This window comes from Mobula hypostoma, chromosome 24 (assembly GCF_963921235.1).
Source record: "Mobula hypostoma chromosome 24, sMobHyp1.1, whole genome shotgun sequence".
Taxonomy (NCBI): domain Eukaryota; kingdom Metazoa; phylum Chordata; class Chondrichthyes; order Myliobatiformes; family Myliobatidae; genus Mobula; species Mobula hypostoma.
In genome coordinates, this window is record NC_086120.1 from 41,590,316 (window position 1) to 41,606,864 (window position 16,549).

The 16,549-nt window shown below is 37.2% G+C and overlaps 1 protein-coding gene across 3 annotated transcripts in view; it reads right to left on the bottom strand.

Moving 5' to 3' along the window:
* Nucleotides 1–16,549, bottom strand: part of stk11 (serine/threonine kinase 11) — a 140,951-nt gene that overhangs the window by 95,417 nt on the left and 28,985 nt on the right. For all 3 annotated transcript variants that reach the window (XM_063032486.1, XM_063032487.1, XM_063032484.1), the window contains exon 2: nt 2,600–2,683. In XM_063032486.1, coding sequence (XP_062888556.1) covers nt 2,600–2,683 — 84 coding nt within the window. The remainder of the gene's footprint in view (nt 1–2,599; nt 2,684–16,549) is intronic.

Consider the following 16,549-nt stretch of genomic DNA (forward strand, 5'->3'; position numbering starts at 1 on the left):
TACAAAAGAACTGAATGAGCAATCACAAATCTTCATCAATGAGGATGTACAGGAGCCTGAAGACCCTCACTCAATAATTAGGAACAGCTTCCTCCCCTTCACCAAAGTTCTGAATGATTATGGACCTGTACCTTGTTGATTCATTTTTTGCACTATTGAATTTTGTAATTTATGTATTTGTGTGTTTGCACTGTACTGCTGCTGCAAAACAACAAATTTGTGTCAGTGATAATAAACTTGATTTGAAATCTGTTTCTATTTTACAAGAGTTGTGTATCTTTAAGAAATGCTTTTCTTTCACATTAAATTGGTAGATATTTTCTGCTTGAATACAATTTCAGTTCACATCCAAACCCAGGAAGACATGCAAGGAGATATCGGACCAGGTTTACCATGAAGACATAAAATCTTGAAAATTACTCCATGGAAATGCCCTTCTGCAACATATCCCCAATGCAGTTGTGACTTGTCTAAACAGTTGACATTATAGATGCTCCCTGACTGCTGATTTCCTCCAGCATTTTGAATGTACTGCTCTGTATTTCAGCATCTGCCAAATCTTTTGTGTTTGTGACTTGTCTAAGGAGACTTCTTTAGATGATCTCTGCCCTCTGGCAACTGGAACTGACCTACTTAGTTTATCAGATGCTAAAATTCTCATCAACGCCAAAATGGGATGTATAATGCACCAATACAAACAGACTTTTCAATATTTTTCTGCAAGTAATTTTAATACAGGTGCACACACAGGACGAATGGAGAAAACAAAACATTGTTTAAAAAAGTCACTTTGAAAGAATTGCCCTGTACATATACAATATTTAAAATTAATTTCTCAAGGCCAAGGTAATTGTCACTAGTCCTTATCTTGTGGTAATAATTCAACTGCATCATAATTTCAGTGCTTTTACAGCAAGAATAATGTGCAGGCAATCAAAATTTACATCAAATTGCAGATTTACTCAATGTAGAGTCAGAAAAGTGTGCAACAAGCATAGTCACAAGTGTAGTCACTAGCAATTGCTGCTTGTTTTATAGTAAAACTGTCAATGCTTGCCACCTTCAATCTATCAATACAGCTTCAAATTATAGATTTTTTTGAACATTTGAAACTAGCTTAGTATAGCTAACCTTTTAAATAAAAAGCAACTTAGTAACTATTTCAAACAGAAAACTTATTCAAAGGTATTCATTTCATATTCAGTCAATAAAGAAAATCTTAAGTTAAAAGTTGCAGGGAACCATATATCATTGTAATTGTATTCGAATACAATTAGAATGAGGGGTGGTCTCCAGATGGTAAACACTGAGCTGAACTGAATATGCCTGGACTTCCGATTTTATGTTTCATATTCTGCGTTTTTTGCTTTTTTTTGGTTGCCATTTGCACGATTTTTTTGCGCGAGGGAAGATTTGATGTTTTTTTTAATGGGTTCTACGGTTTTTCTTTGTTTTGCGGCCAACTGTAGGGAAGATGAATCTCAGAGTTGCATACTTGCTTTGATAGTCAATGGATTTTGAATCTTTGAAACAAATACTCATGCTAGGATGGGATCTTAAAAGGTAGAAAGCTCTGGACAAGGTGGTCCCAAATTTGCTGACACAAATCTACAGAATCATTCACTATACTCCTCCCCTAAACTCAGTGTGGGAGTGCTGAAATAAAATAGGAATTTGGTGAAATTCTATACCATTTCTGCTATATATCTGTAAATTCACTTACTTGAATAAAGATGTAATGGTTGTGAAAAGATAAGACAAAATTCAGCAAAGTAATACAACTGACAAAGAAGAGTTCGACATGCTTTTAGTTATCAAAAAATATTTACAAACAACTTAGCATTTTTTAAAATTGTTAATTATTAAAGTTAACTCTTTTAGTTCTGAATGCTTCCAACCATTAGGGACTTCACAGATGACAAAACCAGGAGGATACCTTGTTACCTGCATTCCTGGATTGTTCTCATCAACTCACACAGCATCTATGACATTAACCAGGCCCTGACGTTGCTCCAAAATGTAACCAGTTAACTTTGAGCAAAGCAAGTTCAATTTTGTTTGATCATGAGAGGGCAAGAGCATCTTCATGGCAAATGTAGGAATGAGCAAAATTGGAGCTACTGTTTTACTCAGTCATGAAACTCTATTGGAAGTTAATGTATCTTCATTTCTGAAAAATTAAGAATGAGATTAATATAGGCAGATTTTTATGTATTTTCAATCACTTATGGTGATTAAACATCAACATCTACTGAAAGAAGAATCTACAAAAAGTACGTGAATTGTCAACTGAAAGTAATGGGGCATTTACAAAGCAAATATTAAGTGTACTTGACTTTGATGATGAAGAAAGCATAAGGAAATGTTCATTTAAATGCATGGGAAATTAGTGTACATTTTTGGCTAACTTGGCCATATATCATTCAAATTTCCAGTATAATAGCCAATAGTTCTCATGTTTCAACGCATCATTTTGTATATTACTTTGTTTACTCCGATCTAAAGAATTATGGGCCTCAGGTAACCCATGAACTTATAATTTAATGTACAAGTCTACTTTGAAGAATTCAGCACTAAATATGCCACACAAAAAGGATATATCTTTTGTTTTTCATCATTATACAGCACATCTACCAACTGGATTACATTTTTGTGTCGTAGTCTCCTGAGCAACTGGATTTCCCTGTAAATAAAAAAAAAGTGATTTTTAAAAAAAATTGTTTTACATTAGTATGGTCTTTCCTCTTAAGGCTATGTCAATAAATATGTTAGTCCAGAATCAGTAGCCAGTGGCACATGTTTGGTGTCAATTAAACATCGTGCTTACCTGCTCTGGACTCTCTGGCATAAGAGTCCAGTTAGAAGCAAAGCAGAGAGCTAGAAACACATCCCGAGATGTCCAAGTTCATATGGAAGTGCCAAAATTATTCATAGTTACAGAAAACTGATAGAAACCAAATACTCACTGCCAACAAGTTGCCACAAAAATCTTTTTTTTTAAATTTTGAGACAATAAAGTTCAAAAATAAATATTATGTGCTCAAACAGATGTTTTGTTCAAAACTTGGGTTTACGGTTTATATTAAATACCTCTTGCAATAAGAATTTAGTTGCATTTGTAAACATCATTCATTCTTCCCAATTAGTGAGTGGCTACTGCTGCATACAAGTTCCTAAATAAGGAAGCTGCACACATTATATTAATGGCATATAATAATTTTTGCTTTTAAATAATACATGTGATGAACAAGAGTAAGATCAGTCTGCATCCAGGTAGTACATAAATTCAAAGTCAGAAATGATGGTGATCCCAAGATAAATATTCCAAAACCTGAAAAAATCTGAAATCCAAAACACTTCCGGTATCAAACATTTGGGATCAGAAGTACTCAACCTGTAATTTGTTTTGGTGGTATTGGGTTAAATATTGAAGGTTTTTCACTATAAAATGTATATTATTTGAACCACAGCTTCTATGAGGCAAATGTAGTGTAACCCTGAAATGCAATACAAAAATTAAATGACATCATAAAACCACCAAAAGTTAAAATGATAAAATATTTTAAAGAAGCATAAAAGGAGGAACTGTGTGCGGCAAGAAGGGTGAAGTAAAGTGGGAATGTTAATGAAAGGGTGGAAGGGAGGAAAAAATTAAATTACTAATAAAAGATAATAAAGGAAACAGGAATAGTTAATAGGCCAAGAAAGAAAAGGTGAGGCAAGGGAGGGTGCAAATAATAGCAGCAGAACCATTAGTTGAAATTTTAACTCAGTATAAAGTCCAAAAGGCTGTAAGCAGAAGAGCGGAGACCCTTTGAGTTTTATTGAAGCATGCTCGAAATCAAAGTCAGATAATCGGACAACCAATAGATCAAAGTTATGTTGCAGACTGAATGATACTCTACACAGTAGTCAATGCTTTTCCCTTTGAAACTACAAAGAGTATACCAAGTTTAAAGTTCAAAATTGAAGGTAGTGCAAATAAATTATGATTTCAGCTGGGAACCTTTAGTGAGAAGAAAGACTAGCGGTGACAGAGGAAGCTAACCGAATGGAGCAAGGTATCTCAGAGCAAAGGGATAATGACATTATGCTGGAAGTAGCAGATATGGTTAAGTGAAATGTTTTGAAGGATATTCGTTACCCTAGGTAATTTCTAAAGTAAGTACATGTTCGGCACAGCATTGTGGGCCGAAGGGCCTGTATTGTGCTGTAGGTTTTCTATGTTTCTATGTTTCATTGGCCCATTTTATTGCCCTTGTTGATGTAATGAGGGGAGGGAACATTGACTCAGACCATGAGAGGCCTGCATTGCGCATTCATGCCTTACAAGGCACAGACTGGAAGTCTGTGTGGGGCGCCACTCCTTGCACAGACACTACGGCAGTGGTCCCCAACCACCAGGCCGCGGACCAGTACCAGGGCGCGAGGAAACGATATGATTTGGCGATATGAAATGATACGAGTCAGCTGCACCTTTCCTCATTCCCTGTCATGCATTGTTGAACTTGAAATAATCTACCAAATCATACCAAATAACACATAAAACCTAAAATAACACTAACATATAGTAAAAGCAGGAATGATATGATAAATACACAGCCTGTATAAAGTAGAAATAATGTATGTACAGTGTAGTTTCACTTAACAGAATCAGGAAGATTAAGCCAAGACCAATTTGTAGGAAAAAAAATTGGCACATACACGCATGCGCACACAGGTGCCCACGCAAGACTTCATGGTCATGGTAGTCTTTCTCGAGGTAAACACAAGTGTCCCGTATTTGACTGCTACTTTTCTCCCTTATTTGGGAGTGAGAAAGTTGGCAACCCTACTTGAACACCCAGCCCCCCTCCCCCACCCCCTGAGTCAGCTGGTTCGCAATACAAGAAAGGTTGGGGACCTCTGCACTAGAGCAATGTGTGGTTAAGTGCCTTGCTCAAGGACACAAACACGCTGCCACAACTGAGGCTTGAACTAGCGACCTTCAGATCACTAGACGAACGCCTTAACCACTTGGCCACGTGCCCAACACTAAGATACTCAACAGTGCTGTTCAGGAGGAATTTGCAAGATCCAAGTAAAGACGCAGGTACTGTGAAGGCACAATATATTTCAAGTCAACCTGGTCAATGATTTCATCTCTCTTGTTGGTATGTCAGAGGTTTGGGCAGAGTGACCTAGATGAGCAACTATATGGGGTACGATGTGGCATAGCGGTTAGCTATTACATCTCAGGGTGGAGTTCAGAGTTCAATTCTGGTATCCTCGGTAAGAAAGTTTGTACATCATATGGGTTTCCTCCAATAGTTCAAAGACATACCAGTTAGTAGGTTAATTGGTCAAAGATTCAAGATTCAAAGATTTAAAGGACATTTATTTTCAAAGTATATATACAACCCTGAGATTCATCAATGTAAATTGTCCTGTGTAGGCTAGGGTTAAATCAGTGGGCTGCTGGGCAGCACAGCTCGAAAAGCTGGAAGGGCCTGTTCTGCGCTGTATCTCTAAAGTAAATAGTTTTTTTTAATTCTATAGATAACATACATTGAAAAAGTATGCAAAAGATATAGAAAAAGTTTTTTTCTCTGTTTTCCATAGATTTTCTTCAGCAATAACTTGGTTAGGAAAATAAATAACTAAAAAAAAGTAAGATAGTAAGATCGCAAACAACAGGAATTCTGCAGATGCTGGAAATTCAAGCAACACACATAAAAGTTGCTGGTGAACGTAGCAGGCCAGGCAGCATCTCTAGGAAGAGGTGCAGTCGACGTTCCTGACGAAGGGTCTCGGCCTAAAACGTCGACTGCACCTCTTCCTAGAGATGCTGCCTGGCCTGCTGCATTCACCAGCAACTTTTATGTGTGTTGCTAAGATAGTAAGATAAACTTTTGCCTTTACCCAAACACTTGGACTTTTATTACCCAAATAACCAACCCTTGATTAAAGGAAGAAAGCAGGAGATTGATAAGATGAAAACTTAAAACAAAACAGATTTCTCTTATAAAACCAAAAACAATACACTTCAATTATTAACACAAGAAAGTCTGCAGATGCTGGGAATCCAGAGCAACATACACAAAATGCTGGAGGAGGTCAGCAGGTCAGGCAGCAATGACGGAAACGAATAGATAGTTGACAATTTGGGCTGAGACTCTTCTTCAGGACTGAGAAGGGAGGAGGAAAACATCATAATAATCAAGTGGGGAGAGGGGTAAGAGAAGGAAGCTAATTGGAAGATGATAGGTGAAGCCAGGTGAGTGGAAAAAGTCAAGGGCTGGAGAAGGGGAGGACAGAAGAGGAGAGTAGATCATGGGACAAAGAGGAGGAGGAGGAGGGGACCAAGGAGGGAAGTAATAGGCAGGCTGGAAAGGGTAAAATGTCAGAGTGGGAAATATAGGAAGGGGTGGGAATTTGTTTACTGGAAGGAGAAATCGCTATTCATGCCATCAGGTTGGAGCTACCCAGACAGAATATAAGGTGCTGCTATTCCACGCTGAGGGTGGCCTCACCCTGGCACAAGAGATGGCCATGGAGCGACACATTATTACACATTTTTAAGATTACACTAAAACCCTTTTCTTCAAATTTAACATTGCCAAAGTATGCTTTCATCCTTCCTTTCAGGAGCTACATCCTGTTGGAAAGGCATTTATCCAAATTGTGCATTTAAACTAAGTCAAACAAGAAAATGTAGTTAAAAAGCTATCAACAGTTCAGTTTCCATGCCACAAGAGAGCAGTAAAAGAGCATCCTATTCCATGAGAATTTAAAACCAGTAATGAACTTTACAATGGAATCAACACTAGAAATGACTCACACATTATGTTATACTTAAATGTGTGAACGAGGAGGTCTAGTAATTAAAGGATTAGGACAAGATGTATTTTTAACCACATGTTTCCTGTCACTCTGGATCTTGCATACTTTCCAACAGGCAACTATAGTGCAACTTGGTTTAGGAGTTCCTCAATTACATGAAATTTTGGTGGGAAATTTACAGAGTACAGATCTTCTTTATATTGGATAGTTGTTTTGCAGACAGGATTTTGACTTTGAACATAAAACTGTACAGCACAGGAACAGGCCCTTCAGCCCACCATGTTGTACTGAACCATTTAAATTAGTAATCAAATTGCCAACTAATCTCTGCTGCCTACACTATGTCCATATCCTTCTATTTTCCTCATATTCATGTGCCTTTTTAAACATCATTTAACGTAGATGCCTCTACCACCACCCCATTCCAGGCACCCACCACCCTCTGTGTAAAAAAAATTGTCCCTCACATCTCCTTTGAAATTACACTCTCACTTTAAATACATGCCCTCTACAATTAGATACTTCAACCATGGGAAAAAGATACTGTCTGTCTACTCTAGCAATGCCTCTTATAACCTTATAAACCTCTATCAGATCTCCCCTCAGCCTCTGCCATTCAAAAAAAAATAAACCAAGTTTGTCCAACCTCTTGATTTGGTACAATCTCTCTAATTCAGGCAGCATCGTGGTAAACCTCTTCCACACCCTCTCCAAAGCCTCAATATCTTTCCCGTATTGGGACGACCAGAACTACTGTATATGCCTAACTAGAGTGTTATGAAGCTTCAACATAACTTCCTGACTTTTGAACTCAGTGCCTCATCAAATAAAGGCAAGCATGTCATATGCCTTCATAACCACCCTATCAACCTATAGTATGTAGCCACTTTCAGGAAGCGATGAACCTGGACCCCAAGATCCGTTTGCTCATCAACACTGTTAAGGGGCTTGCCCTTAACAGTATACTGATTCCTTGCACTTGATGTACCAAGGTACAACACTTCATATTTGGCTGGGTTAACTTCCATCGACACACATCTGCAATTTACCTATATCCCGTTGTATTCTGTAACAATCTTCTATGCTATCCACAACACCATCAATGTTCATATCATCTGCAAATTTACTAAACCAATCATGTATATTTTCATCCAGGTCATTTATACAATCACAAACAGCAGAAGTCCCAGCACAGATCCCTGGGAGATGCCACTACTCACAGACCTCCAAGCTAGAATAAATCCTATCAATCAGTACCCTCTTCTATTATATGGGCAAGCCAGTTCTGAATCCAAATGGCCAATGCACCATGTATGCCATGTATCTTAATCTTCTGGTTGGGCCTAACATGAGAGACCATGTCAAACGCTTTACTAAAATCTACGTAGACAACATCCACAGCTCTACCTTCATCAATCACCCTTGTCACAAAACTCAATCAAGTTAGTAAGACACAACTTGCCCCCTCCCCCTCACTAAGCTATGCTAACTCCCTCTAATTAGGACATAGTTTTCCAAATGCTCACTAATCCTATCCTTAAGAATTCTCTCCATAACTTCCCTACTATTGATGTGACACTCACTGGTCTATAGTTTCCAGGATTATCCCTGGTTTCCTTCTTGAAAATGCTTTTAACATTCATGTTTGTTTGATTGACATTCCTGTCAAACACTAATCAACCATTCCAAAAATAAGTCAACGTCTTTAATAATTTTTTCATAAAAAGTAGGCACAACTTCAGCAATATTCCTTAATCTATGTATCACAATGTGACAGCATTAAACTCTGCTTATTCATTTTCTCCCCAGTTATTTGATCAACTAAATAGAGTTGGGAATTTTAAACTAAGTCTTTAATATTTACTTCTTCCACTTGCATCAGCCACTCTGTCATGTCTTGATAAGTAATATCTCCGAAAAAGTACTTCCTTCTATTATTTCGGAAGACCAAACGGGTTTTATTAAAGGTCGTTACTCTTTTTATAATATTCGTACATTGTTAAATATCGTTTATACTCCCTCACAAAATGTTCCTGAGTGTGTTATTTCTTTAGATGCCGAGAAAGCTTTTGATAGAGTAGAATGGCCTTATTTATTTAAGGTGCTTGAAATGTTTAATTTTAGCTTGAAATTTATATCCTGGATTAAACTGTTATATCACTCCCCTGTAGCCTCGGTTCGTACTAACTCCTTAAACTCACCTTTTTTTCCTCTCTTTCGTGGTACTCGACAAGGCTGTCCTCTTAGTCCCCTATTATTTGATATTGCATTAGAACCTCTTGCAATTGCTATTCGAGAATCTTCAAATATTACTGGGATAACTCGGGGATTAAAGTCCCATAAATTATCACTCTATGCTGATGATTTACTTTTATATATTTCTAATCCTGAGAGATCCATTCCTGCTGTTTTAGAGTTATTAGCACAATTTGGTCTTTTCTCAGGTTATAAATTAAATCTTAGTAAGAGTGAACTTTTTCCGATTAATAAACATCTTCCCTTATATTATAAATTTCCATTTAAATTGATTAATAATTACTTTTCATATCTTGGGATTAAAATTACTTGTAAACATAAAGATTTATTTAAGACTAACTTTTTACCATTAATAGACCATATTACTCAACTTTCATCTAAATGGTTTCCCTTATATTTAACTTTGATTGGTCGTATTAATGCAGTTAAGATGTTTTTTTTGCCAAAATTTTTATATGTGTTTCAGGCATTACCAATTTTCGTTCCTAAATCTTTTTTTGATAAAGTTGACTCTAAAATTTCTTCATTTATTTGGCAGAATAAGAATCCGAGACTGGGTAAAATACATTTACAGAAAGCTAAGAGAGATGGAGGTTTAGCATTACCTAACTTTAGATTTTATTATTGGGCTATTAATATTCGACATATGAAATTTTGGTTACTTGACCGGGACATACTATCTATTCCTAAATGGGTAGCATTGGAATTACAATCTGTTCAGGGTTATACACTTGGTTCTATTTTAGGTTCCTCTCTTCCTTTTGATTCGAAACGTCTTAAGCAGGTCTCTAACCCGATAGTTAAATATGCTTTGCGCATTTGGTTTCAATTCAGAAAATTTTTTGATCTTAATCAATTCGGGTTAGCGATTCCTATTTTAGGTAACATATTTTTTCCTCCCTCTTTTACGGATCGCGCTTTTCAAACTTGGAAGACTAAGGGTATTTTACGGTTTTTGGATTTATTTTTAGATGGTTCCCTTATGTCTTTTGAACAATTATCTAATAAATATAACTTATCAAGAATACATTTTTTTAGATATTTACAAGTTAGAAATTTCCTAAGTACTATACTTTCTTCCTTTCCAATGCTTCCTCCTATATATATTTTAGATTCGATAATTAACCTTAATCCATGTCAGAAAGGTGCATCGGCTATGATTTATAATATTATTATGAAACTTAGGAAAGCTCCATTTGATAAGATTAGGGTAGATTGGGAACAGGAATTGGGGCTTACCATTTCTGTGGATGATTGGGGGCAGATTTTACAATTAGTTAATACTTCCTCTATTTGTGCTAAACATTCCCTAATTCAATTTAAAGTGGTTCATAGAGCACATATGTCCAAAGATAAGTTAGCGCGTTTTTACTCGCATATTAATCCTTTCTGTGATAGATGTTCGGGGCAGATAGCCTCTTTAACTCATATGTTTTGGTCTTGCCCTACTTTGGAAACTTTTTGGAGAGATATTTTCAATATTATTTCTAAGGTATTAAATATAGATATCTCTCCTCACCCTATTACTGCTATCTTTGGACTACCTAAAATTTCTAGTAATCTTTCCCCTTCAGCCCGTAGAATGATTGCATTTCTTACTTTAATGGCGAAAAGATGTATTTTACAACATTGGAAAGAGCTTAATGCTCCAACTACCTTTTTTTGGTTTTCTCAGACGATTTTATGTTTGAATCTGGAGAAAATTAGAAGTAACCTTTATGATTCTTCATTTAAATTTGAACAGATTTGGGGACCTTTTATTCGATATTTTCATTTAATGTAATATTTACCCTTCTTGTTTTTTCTTCACTGTTTTAATGGAGGTCGGGATTGAGGACGTGATTTTAAGTTTAACTCTGTTTGGTTTCAAGTTAGCCCATTGCTTTGCTTTGCTTTTAGTTAGTTGCACGGTGGGTTTTTTTTTGGGGTTTTTTTTTCTTTTTTTTTCCATTGATATATATAAAATCTAGTATACTATTATGTTATCTTGGTTTCTTATGCTTAAATTACATTGTTTGTAGTATTTTCTTTTTGGTATTGTTATCTTTTGGAATTTTATTATACTTTAACATTGTATTAATGTTTATATGGCTTACCTTTTTTGTATACTTACTCAATAAAAAGATTTAAAAAGAAAGAAAGATAAGTAATATCTCCTCCGCATTGATGTTTGAATTACTTCACTGCCCTTTCCATTTCCCAAACCAAACAAACCACGTCTCGCCAAGTGGTTGTTGCCATTACGTTTATTTTGCTCACTCAAACATTTTGAGGATTTTCAGTAGAAAAATCAAATGTGCAGCTTTTCTGGAGTTCAGTTCCTCAAAATGTTTTATTTTGTCATCACTGGGAAAAGTCCATTTGTTTATAGCTGGGTACCATTTCCTATTCATATGCTTATGATGAAATTATGCAGGAGCAAATTCCATCAACTGTACCTCTTGCTACATATACTTGCAGCTATCAACAATCGCTAACATGAATTGTACTGGACATAATATTCTCCACTACAACCTCAAAATGCAAACCCTTACACCTTAACTCTACAATTGTCACATACTGCCAACCACTACACCACAAGAGCAACATCACTATCACCCAAAACACAATGAACAAATATTAAAACAGCTCTCTTTTTTGGGGGAACATTTTGCACATAGACACAGTGATAGCCAGCAGGGTCCAGAATTTGCGATATCCTCTTACCACCACCCCTCATGGGGGAAAAAGGATTTGCTGAACTGAAGCTACCATTATGGAGATAATAGGGCTGAAACCATAGAAGGTGACAGCAACTGCATTCCTGATATAAAAACATAAAGTGTCAGCAAAAGAACCAAGTACAGTCAGGGTTAGGAAAAAAAAAACACAGAGAAAGCGAGAATGGGGTAAATTGGGAGGAGAAAGAAGTGAAAGGATAAATGATTAAAAGGTATAATAAGCATAAATGCAGAATAGTTATCTAAAGTCACTGAAGAAATGTTTCAGGCTTGATAGAAATCTTCCATTTCAGAAATGTTGCTTCTATGAAATTATTAATGTTAAGTCTGAATAGCTACAGTAAGTCTATTTGGAAGAGGAGATATTATTGAACAGAATCTAGCACCCCCAGTCATGAGCACCAGACTAGCTTGCCGGTTAGCGCGACAGTATTTCAACTCGGGACATTCCAGAGTTCAATTCCGGCACCGTTCAGTAAGGAGTTTCTGTACACACAACTCCACCCCCACCCATGGAATGTGTGGATTTTCCCTGGGTACTCTGGTTTCCTCCCACAGTCCAAAGATGTACCAGGTAGGTGAATTGGTCATTGCAAATTGTCCCGTGATTAGGTTAGGATTAATCAGGGTTGCAAGCGCAGGGTGGCTCGAAGGGCAAGAAGGACCTACTTACTAAATAAATGCCCAGAAGTTGCAGCCCAGAATTAATGTGCAACTCTATTCATGCACTTGTCGATCCAACTTTAATTCAGTAATTAATATCTCAGTTTCCACCACACCATGAGTAAACACCACAGATGGTGCTGAAGTGGAAGATCAGGCTCTATCATGCAATCAGTTGTTCCCTTCAGTGATGAAGAGGCCCTAGGGCCGCACAGCAATCTGACAATCTGCCCTCAGGAGTTTTCCACCAACGATGCACCTTGTGACTCTGGTATAAAATTCATGGATATTTAGAGAGTAGGCAGCCAATGAATGCCACAGTGCCAGGCAAGAAGCAGAAGACCACTGGTGCACGAGGCAACAGCTCTGGACTGCTCTGGAGTATCTCTGCATTATTTGGAGGTAGGCTTCAAAGTGTGTAGTGATCTGGTGCTCAACTTGCCAATTATTTTTCCAGAGCACCTAGACACTGCCTAACATGAAAAATTGAGGAGAAGAACATTCCGAGTGGGAAGTAGGATATACCCAAATTGCACCTTTGTAAGCTGACAAGAACACTGTAGTAAATTTATAAAATTTATGAGAAAATGGAGACAAATAACAAAGTGGGTGGGGGAAGAAAGGGGTGCCTTAAAAATGCAATCAAATTGTTGCTACTAGTTTCCAGCAGACAGAAGGACATTAAAGGCGGCACCATCCCATTGGTACTCCAACCACAACTAGCCAGGTCTGGAGAAAGCTTCTTGGAGGTCAACACAAGGTTTGCAACCACTACATAGAAATGAAATGTTTCAATGGGTCCAGAAATTATTATCCCTGCAAAGAATCTAAATCAATGTTAAACTTGCAAGTTTTCCAAGGACTCAAATAGTCAACCAAGTTATAAAGAGTCAAACATTAACACTCTCGGGCTCACTCTTTTGGAAGATTCATGTTTGTATATAACATATGCCTTAAGATTCTAATTGGGCAACAAAATAAAAACAGGAATTTTTTTCAATAGTGTTTAGCTAGCATCATCATTCAGGAAGGGGTTACATTCCTAGAAAATGAGCCACAAGGTGTTTCTCCATAATTCAAACCCATGTTATCTGAACATACATCAAGATACCCAAATGGATATTTTAAAAAAACCTAACTTTGTGTTGTTTTATTTAACTTCCATTACAAACCATCACCGCTGTCTCCTCACCCCCATCCCCAAAAGCTTCAAATGAATTCCATGAGATTTAAATGGGTAATTTATGCTGAGTTTCAAATTTTTGGGTAGTAATTTGTGAATTCTATAAGGGTAAATTTCAATAATGCAAAATACCTTCATGCAGAGATCACCTCTAACAGCAACAACTTGAAATATTTGTTCCTCATCTCTAGCCAATAATTGGCTGTTGAATTTAGTTGCAATAACATGTTACACTTGCCTGGAGTCCTAATACAGTTTTTTTTAAATTAAGTATTAGCAATATCAAAGCTCTGCTGCTTTTTATGCAACACACATCAAAGTTGCTGGTGAACGCAGCAGGCCAGGCAGCATCTCTAGGAAGAGGTACAGCCGACGTCGACTGTACCTCTTCCTAGAGATGCTGCCTGGCCTGCTGCGTTCACCAGCAACTTTGATATGTGTTGCTTGAATTTCCAGCATCTGCAGAATTCCTGTTGTTTGCTGCTTTTTATGACTATTTTGGCCATATTAAAAATTTCCACACTACAAAATTCATGTTGAAAATTACTGGCAGAATTTCCGTCTTTTATAAATTTCCTGTATTCATCTGTATTAAGTTGAGCTCAACTCGTGCGTTATCCCAAGGAAAAAGATTAATATTTAATATTTTATTTTGCTAGATTCTACAACATGGAATGAGTTGATTCACACAAGCCATTCACACAAATGCAAGTATTTTCCCTGCTGTGATGGTTGAGATACATCATAATGTGCCACTCTGTTAATGGACAGAGTACAATAGTTTGCTATTCTGCTGATTCAGACTGTCAGTTCTATTTTGCATTAGCTACAAAATGAAAAGAAATTTTGATTACCATGTTCCAGTCTGAAACAGTCTATTAATCCAGTAAGCAAAATACCCTGCTAGGGCCTAGAGCAGGGTCCAGCCCACTTTTCTGAAAAGGAAGTATCCAGTAGAGTGAATTCATGCTGGCAAAGGATATCCAATGCAAATATGCATTTCTGTTGAAACAAGCACCAGAATGTTGCCTGATGTTGTCTTTTGCATCACATGCACTTTCCATAAAATTTTAGTTGAAAATATTATGTTTCATAAACTAATTAAAATGTGCAAACTGGAGAAGGAAACTAAAAATGGACCACTTTTATTACTTTAAATTATTCCACAACAGGAGCTATTTACAGTATAACATTTTTCATTCTGGAGTCAATGCCAAAATGTTACTTTTCACATAACAATATTACATAATACATAATATCAATTTTAATGTACGAAACCCAAAAGAATATAATAAGTTTTGTTATTTTTAGTTAGGTTTGGATTTAGATTTTAGCAAGTACTAACACACCCTAAAGCTAGAAAAACTTAGCATGTCTTGAAGCATTCTTGGCGGAATTAACAGCATGTTTTCAAAATAGATATTACAAGCACAGGCTCAGTTTTTGTTGCAGCAGTCTTTCTAATGGTATGCTCTGCCGGACATATTCCTTCACAGTTTCAAATCTTTCCCCTACAATCACTACTAATAAAGTTTTTAATATTGAAGCCACAGGATTATGTCGGATCTGAGATCTCAGTTTATGACAGAAATTATGGTTTAGCTCCTTAACCAAAGAGATTTAAAGATCAAGAAAGGAATAGTGAGGATGAAGTCAAGTCAAATTAACTATAGGAATGAAAACAGAGAGAAACTAAAGGCGCCAAAAAAAAAATCAAAACTGAATTTGCAAGGAAGAGGAAGAGAGAGGAAGAGCAAGAGTGAAAGTAAGACCTTAGCTAAATTGCATTCATGAAGAACTGGCACAGCCTTAGCAGACAGAAAACTCTGCCACTAAGTGGAAACATTCTGTAAGGGTATTTTTTTTTTAACTCCAATCACAATTCCAACTGCTGGAATGAGTCTTTATAATTTTACTGTTGAGTACTTGCATTTAACTGTAAGTAAATGGACCAAACTTGCAAAGACAGCAAATGCTTGAAACTGAAGAGGCAAGTACAGGCGAGAGAGACATCATGGTGGCCAAACATTTTAATTCCAATTCCCATTCCCATTCCAACCTGTTGGTCCACGGCCTATTCTTGTGCTATGATGAGACCACACTCAGGGTGGAGGAGCAACCCTGAATGGAAAATCCTGCCTGACTAACCTACTGCAATTCTTTGAGGAAATTACAAGCAGGGTAGACAAAGGAGATGCAGTAGATGTGGTGTACTTGGATTTTCAGAAAGCCTTTGACAAGGTGCCACACATGAGGCTGCTTAGCAAGATAAGAGCTCATGGAATTACAGGGAAGTTACTAGCGTGGGTGGAGCATTGGCTGGTCGACAGAAAACAGAGAGTGGGAATAAAGGGACCCTATTCTGGCTGGCTGCCAGTTACCAGTGGAGTTCCACAGGGGTCAGTGTTGGGACCACTGCTCTTTACGATGTATGTCAATGATTTGGACTGCAGTATTAATGGATTTGTGGCTAAATTTGCCGATGATACAAAGATAGGTGGAAAAGCAGGTAATGTTAAGGAAACAGAGACCCTGCAGAGAGACAGTTCAGAGGAATGGGCAAGGAAGTGGCAAATGAAATACAATGTTGGAAAGTGTATGGTCATGCACTTTGGTGGAAGAAATAAATGGGTAGACTACTACTTAGATTGGGAGAGAATTCAAAATGCGGAGATGCAAAGGGACTTGGAAGTCCTTGTGCAGGATACCCTAAAGGTTGACCTCCACACTGAGTTGGTGATGCAGAAGGCGAATGCAATGTTGACATTCATTTCTAGAGGTACAGAATATGACAGCAGGGATGTGATTTTGAGGCTCTATAAAGCACTCGCAAGACCACACAGAGTATTGTGTGCAGTTTTGGGTTCCTTATTTTAGAAAGGATATACTGACATTGGAGAGGGTT